The sequence below is a fragment of the Leptidea sinapis genome, chromosome 1 (assembly GCF_905404315.1).
Source record: "Leptidea sinapis chromosome 1, ilLepSina1.1, whole genome shotgun sequence".
Lineage (NCBI taxonomy): Eukaryota > Metazoa > Arthropoda > Insecta > Lepidoptera > Pieridae > Leptidea > Leptidea sinapis.
Window position 1 is genome coordinate 7261220 of NC_066265.1, and position 7334 is coordinate 7268553.

Consider the following 7334-nt stretch of genomic DNA (forward strand, 5'->3'; position numbering starts at 1 on the left):
GACCGTATCGCCAGAAATGGCGGCGGGCGGGCCCCGAGCTACCGGTTGTTGTATGTACTGATGGCGATGTTGGTTAAGGTGAATGATGGTGGTTGGAGGAGGCACAGGTCCCGACGGGCGCAGCAGCACTCAGCCGGACGGGCGCCAGGCGCGGGCGAGCGCCGCACGCGCCTTGTATGGAGCGCGCCCCGCGCTGCGTGCGCGCAGGCCGCCCCCGCCCTGCGTCCCGCACCCTCCCCTCAGCTCTAGTATATAAGCGCAGGCCGCCGCTGTCCGCCGCACTCGCAGTCTCGCTGTCGTTGAGTCAATACTTCCAGCGCGCCCCACACAAACACACAAACAACCAAAATGTGCGACGACGATGTTGCAGCGCTCGTAGTGGACAATGGCTCCGGTATGTGCAAGGCCGGTTTCGCCGGAGATGACGCACCCCGCGCCGTCTTCCCGTCCATCGTGGGTCGCCCCCGTCACCAGGGTGTGATGGTCGGTATGGGTCAGAAGGACTCCTATGTCGGTGACGAAGCCCAGAGCAAGAGAGGTATCCTCACCCTGAAGTACCCCATCGAGCACGGTATCATCACCAACTGGGATGACATGGAGAAGATCTGGCACCACACCTTCTACAACGAGCTGCGCGTCGCCCCCGAGGAGCACCCAGTTCTGCTCACCGAAGCTCCCCTCAACCCCAAAGCCAACAGGGAAAAGATGACCCAGATCATGTTTGAGACCTTCAACTCCCCAGCCATGTACGTCGCCATCCAGGCTGTGCTCTCCCTGTACGCTTCCGGTCGTACCACCGGTATCGTCTTGGACTCCGGAGATGGTGTTTCCCACACCGTACCCATCTACGAAGGTTACGCTCTGCCCCACGCCATCCTCCGTCTGGACTTGGCTGGTCGCGACTTGACCGACTACCTGATGAAGATCCTCACCGAGAGGGGTTACTCCTTCACAACCACCGCTGAGAGGGAAATCGTCCGTGACATCAAGGAGAAGCTCTGCTATGTTGCCCTGGACTTCGAGCAGGAGATGGCCACCGCTGCCGCCTCCACATCCCTTGAGAAGTCCTACGAACTTCCCGACGGTCAGGTCATCACCATCGGTAACGAGAGGTTCCGTTGCCCAGAAGCCCTGTTCCAGCCTTCCTTCCTGGGTATGGAATCATGCGGCATCCACGAGACCGTGTACAACTCCATCATGAAGTGCGACGTTGACATCCGTAAGGACCTGTACGCCAACACTGTCATGTCCGGTGGTACCACCATGTACCCCGGTATTGCCGACAGGATGCAGAAGGAGATCACCGCCCTCGCTCCCTCCACCATCAAGATCAAGATCATCGCTCCCCCAGAGAGGAAGTACTCCGTATGGATCGGAGGATCCATCCTGGCCTCCCTGTCCACTTTCCAACAGATGTGGATCTCCAAGGAGGAGTACGACGAGTCCGGCCCCGGCATCGTCCACCGCAAGTGCTTCTAAGTGCGATGTGTGGTTTGGGGGTGGTCGTGGCTGCCGCCGCGGGTAGCACGAGCCCCGTGCTGTGTGTTGTGCTGCAGCTTGATGAGATCGGAGCATTGTGGCTGTACCTAGTGATACATGAACTGAACATCTAAATACGCCATCTATTGTATAATGTAATTTATTTTAAAATTTATGTAAATTTAATTTTCTTTTTTATTTTTACTATACACGGGATCGTTATGGATCTCAAGCCAAAATGTAATTAATAAATAAACGGTTAATTTATTTATTTAAATTACATCATTTCTTTTTATACAACTACTTTGGTTTTAAATAGTTTTCCTCCATCCATCTCCTAACCATCTAATTGTAATAGTTTAAAGATAACAGGTGTTTAGACAGATCTACTCAAAACAAATCCAGCAATATTATGACATCATCCAGATAGACATTACCACCAGCTTGTCACGGGGTCAAACTGCAGTACTCACTATTCCACATCAGAAAGTCCCACTTTACCTTAACAAAATATCAGTTTCACAGACACAAGCTGTACACACCCATACATCGGAGCGGACACCGCTCTGGTGGTACAGAATTAGCCGAGACACGCATTACCATAAATAGTAAAGAGCTCTCGCGTCTAAATCTAATTATAACAGATTCTGAAGGCGCCACTCGCTACGCAATATTCGCTCTAATACCTATGAGATTAGACGAGGAATCCATTAACATCAAATGTTTCCGTAAATACACCATCACAGTCCGCGGAGGCATCGGCCGCTCTATACCACATACCGACTCCCGCGCAGCTCTGCCCAACACCGCGTCTCGTTTTACTGAAACTTTGTATTCGAGCACATGTTTCAACAACTTTTATAGGATTTTGTAAACAAACACTTATCAATTCAGTCAAAGCACTCAACGCCTTACATGTACGAAATATCGACTGTCGGCTACTAATTTTCTGGTAATCAATGCCACCTTTTGATTTCTTTCTTGTTTGACAAGCAGTATCTGGATAGTTTTTCTTCTCATCACCATCAAGTGATAATTTTTCTGGTTCATATTGTATTTCGGTCGTTGTTTCCTTATTTATATCGTCTTCTCGTTCATTCTCGTGCACATTAACGATTCGCTCCGCCAGTCTGTGCATCTGGTTATTTTTAGTTCAACAAGTAAATTTACTTTCAGTTTCGTTCCATACTAAAATTTTGTAGTTTACTTTCTCGATTAAATTGTAATAAAAATACCAGTTGTTGTTTAACCCTTTCGTTATCAGCGTGGACATTCAACTTATTAGATAGTAGATTAATATCATTAGACCTGACAATAATAACACAATAAGTATGTGACCTACTTTTAGCTAGGTGTTAATGGAGTCAATAGAGAAAGTTTGTCTTTAAATATAAAATAATCGACAATATTCGTAGAATTGTAGCAACTTAATTCGAAGATGTCTAATTAAGTATAAATAAAGGGTCAGGGACAGTGGCTAATGATGCAATAGTGTAATCGATTTTTTCAGAAGTATTTTGCAGTCAACATTTTTTGGAGTAAACATTAGGTACCTTCCAAAAATAAATTATGTAATTAGCATTTTGAAATTCTATTTTTCGAATTCATTTACGATTTAGATGATTTAAATGCAAAATCAATTAATGAAACAGCTGCAAATAATTGAGTCGTAAACAGTATTCACGATAAACGTCCATAACACTCGTTGCCAGGTAATTGTCATTTTATTTGAAGAATTTAAAAGCACGTACATTAGTGTAACCTCTTAAACATTTGTTTCCTGTATCGAGTTCTTTCTCCCGCCATTCGGAGGGCCTTAAAAGGGTTCGAACGTATTAAAGGCACTCGAGTTCGATTGCGTATTGTTAGCGACTGTATCGATCATGTGGCACTCGGCACTCCAAGCGCGTGGCAGCCTATCGCACAGAATTGCTGTTAATGTGTCCAATATACGATAATGTGCAGCCAACGGTTTAAATAGATCGATGTAGCATGTTGAGTGTATAGTAAGCTTGAAATTTCTTATAGCAGGCACCTTTACTTAACGATCTACAGAAATTTGCACTACAAGACTGCAGCGGTGATATTTAATACAGGATTGGCCAAAAATCAGTTCCTGCACAACGTGAGCAATACGGGTGACATTGTAATGTATATAATATCGACGCTACGGCAAGTCTTGAAGGAAAATAAACATATAAGGCGCAAATTATCTTTCCAATTATTTTAATTTTAAGTATTGCCGGACTTAATGTTTTAATCGGCCGGAGTCTTTCTCGCTAGGACTCTTTCGCGTATCATCAAAGACATACAGAACATGTCCTAAATTATTTCCTACAGTTAGAGAGTGGCTCGAACAAAATGCTTCCTGTCCCGATAAACGGGTATCATTAATATCATTTTCATTTATTTTATCAATGTAGGGCATCCTAGTGCGATAGAGGTAGAATATTTTACACACATACAAAATCTTTAAAGAAAAACAAATTTTATTACAGATTATAAATGATATTCTACTCTCGTGAATTCAGCTTGAGTACGAAATGTTCGCATAATCGATGCCTGGCTTAATAAGTTTGTGCATGCAGTAAATTTTCACAATTAGAGAGCACTAAAATAAGCAGAAAGACAAAGTGTACGCTTAAAGCTCCAAGGAATTCTAACACGTTCAAGTTGGTCATCCACGTCAGTCATGGCTTGGAGTATCAAACTACATCTTCCACTAGGACTTAGAAAGAAGAGTGTATCAAGATACTGTCTTAGATTGTGTTTTGAAACGTCTTCGCAATACGGATTTTTAAAGGTGTACCTTGGCCTATCCAAGAGGAGTCTCCACCGAGTTACAAGGGCGCAAACAAGGGAAGGTCCCTAAGCTGGATGAAAAGATTCAAGACTTTATAGTAGATAAGGATTGGCCCAGATCTCAACCCCTTAGACTACTATTTATGGTTAGTTTTAGAAGATATGGCTAGCTCTTAGTAACACGCCGACATCGAGTCGGGTAAGAATTTTCTAGAACAAGTAGTAACTGACTTAAACCTATTCATCACCCGTGGCCAGACAGATTTAAGACCTGCATAGCTAAAGGTCATTTGAATAGAATTCTGTTTTTTTATTGCTGAAACTTCAATAAATATATGCATGTCAGTGACAAAAAATGGAGAATTATCATAAGTGCCTTTACATTACTAATTATAAACGTGAAATATTCATAATGATGAATGATGAAGATGATTCAGAATATAATTGTATATACAAGTATATTTTAATAACCAATGTGAGTTAATATAATCTAATTTACCATGTTTCCATATCATAGATAAATTATATATAGTTAGTGCTTTGTACGCCGTAATTGTTACACGTACCAGAATAATACACAAACCAATGTAGAAGTATGTGTAATGTGGCAGTACTTAATAATAAATAAATATAACATTAAATCATATAAAAATAAAAGCATTTCTATTTGTAACAGAAGTTCAGGATGTAGAAAACCTTTTTAGGAAACCTTTAGAGGGGGCAAACAAGTGGGCTAATAAAAATTAAAAATAAATTTATCAGGGAACCAGTAGCCTGTCTGCTTTAGATATCAGTAGGTACCTAATTAGTTTGCTTTTTTTTCTTTGAAGATGGATTCCAATTGTCCACAGAACGTAAGTACTGTTTTCTGAAATCAAATAGCATTGTCCTCTGTCATTTAAGCTTGCTGAGAATTTATTTCATTACAAACGTTGAAGTTCTGACAATATGTTGACCTCGTTTTTTATTTATGCACTCTGTGCGTGCGTCTGAACAAACTCCTCCGCAAACTATTACGGTCTCCATCGTAACCGACCATCTGACATGTTGGTAGTTACTAATTTATTTATTAAGAAAAAATACAGCTTTTATAACAATATTCGCATCTACTTCTATAACAAAAAGTCATTTACCAAACTTCACGTAGTATATGATTCTAATAAGTTTCAAAAAATTACTTGGCAGTTACAAGATTTTATATTCCATTACATTATTTCTGTTATAGTATTTGTATTTATTTTAAGTTACAGTACTTAGATTTTTTTTAGTATTTTACCACAATATGTAAAAGAATAAAGAAAAATGTTCAAGATCCAGCGAGAAGTTTACTGTTATATATTATGTTAACACAGTTAATAATAATGTGATCAGAGTTTAAATTAAATTAATAATGGATGAAAAAAGTTCTGCTTGTCTACGCTACGCGCCACCTATAAGTTCTAACTCAATGAAAACTTAGTCCCTGTGGACAATGCCACCTGACTAAGAATTAATAAGAATAGACTACAGGTGGCATATTCTAATAATTATCTATAATCTAAGCCGCTTGACTCTATTATTCTGGTACGTGTAACAATTAAGGCGTACACAACACTAACAGTTCAACTCTCAGGCTGTGGCCGCATCGCCCATAAGTTTTGGTACAAATTACATCTGTTACAGTTAAGACCAATTATGCTATAATTTTAAATAGCGGGCATCAATAATAAGCAGGATTACAATGAGGTCACAGAACAGAAATAAGCAGTTTGTGCTACTTAATAAGAAAGGCTGAGTGAATTAGTTTTCAGATTGGTTGTCATGCGGCAACTGGCATGCCCCGGCGACAAGCGACAGAAGACAGCCAATGATCAGCAAGGCGTAACTATTTAAATGAGCCGGCTTAAATAAATGCCGATGAACGAACTGGCAAAGTAATTACATCTCGTGACTTGAGACCCGCGGGGTGGGAGAGGAGGGTAACACCCCCTTATGTATTCAGCTAACAGTCTTGCAATCGAAACGGTGATTTGAGAATTATATAGAATAACAAATTTTCTACATAATGTGATTTAATAACGGTTGTTATGTGATTTAATAAGTGGTTGTCGCAGTCATAAATCAATATTATTCCGAACGTCTTCTCAAGGTACAGAAACAGTATCTAAGTACCAAATCGGCACGCAGGCTGCTTTTTTTTCTTTATCAGGTATCTAAGTAGGTAAGTACACATACTACGCTCTGAATGTGGTCCTTTAATGCTGTAAACCTAATTTGATGATGTAAACCTTAGATTAAGGATTGGTCTCCGCTACGCTCCACCTACATACCGCAAGCGTAGTCGAAAAGTGCGGCAACTAATACTACGCCCAAGTGGGCGTACTCGATTTTGATGAAAAAAAAAGCCCGCTGAGTTTGTTGCGCCCATTCTTCTCAGGCCTGAGGCATTCATTTTGGAATGGGTGGTAGTTTTTTGACTTTCAATAAGGGATTTCACATACTATTTTGAATAAAAATATTTGAATTTGAATTTGAATTCGAGTCAGTCTCGAACAATGTGTGACGTTGACGTGCTACATGTTCTGCTAAACTTTGATAATAAATGAAAATTGAAAACTTTGTAAAACAAATGCTACAAGAAATAAGTAAGACACTGAAAGAAATAAGTAAGTCACATATGATCAGTAAGTATTATGTGTTTTATTAATTTCAATGTAAAATAACAGAAAGAGTATATTAAAAAAATTTAAAGATACCATTGAGTATCAAGATGCCACGCATGCAAGCATCTAATAGTTGCCACAATAAAAATGCTTAGTTAGTACGGTTTCTAGTTGGAGCGCAGCGGAGACCAATCCTTAGTCAAATGCGTAAACGTAGCATCTCTTTGGAAAGTCCAATTCTTCAACCACTTGAAATGCGTAAGCTTACTGTAAAAAATATAATATAAAAAAAATGTAACAAAAAATATGTTCGTCAATAAATTATCTTTTTGACGATGTGCTTTTTATAGCATTCATATATACTTATAAAATTAATGAAATATGTGATTTTATGCGACATAACGATGGAAT

General features: G+C 40.2%; 1 protein-coding gene across 1 annotated transcript; it reads left to right on the top strand.

Annotated features, from left to right (window-relative positions):
• The first annotated feature begins 263 nt into the window (after positions 1–263).
• On the top strand, positions 264–1779 carry LOC126969626 (actin, muscle). Its single transcript, XM_050815219.1, has one exon. The coding sequence runs from the start codon at positions 349–351 to the stop codon at positions 1477–1479; it is 1131 nt and encodes a 376-aa protein (XP_050671176.1). The 5' UTR covers positions 264–348; the 3' UTR covers positions 1480–1779.
• Positions 1780–7334: the final 5555 nt, after the last annotated feature.

Excerpts from the sequence above, each read along its gene's own strand:
- LOC126969626 (XM_050815219.1), top strand. The coding sequence starts at position 349 with ATGTGCGACGACGATGTTGCAGCGCTCGTAGTGGACAATGGCTCCGGT.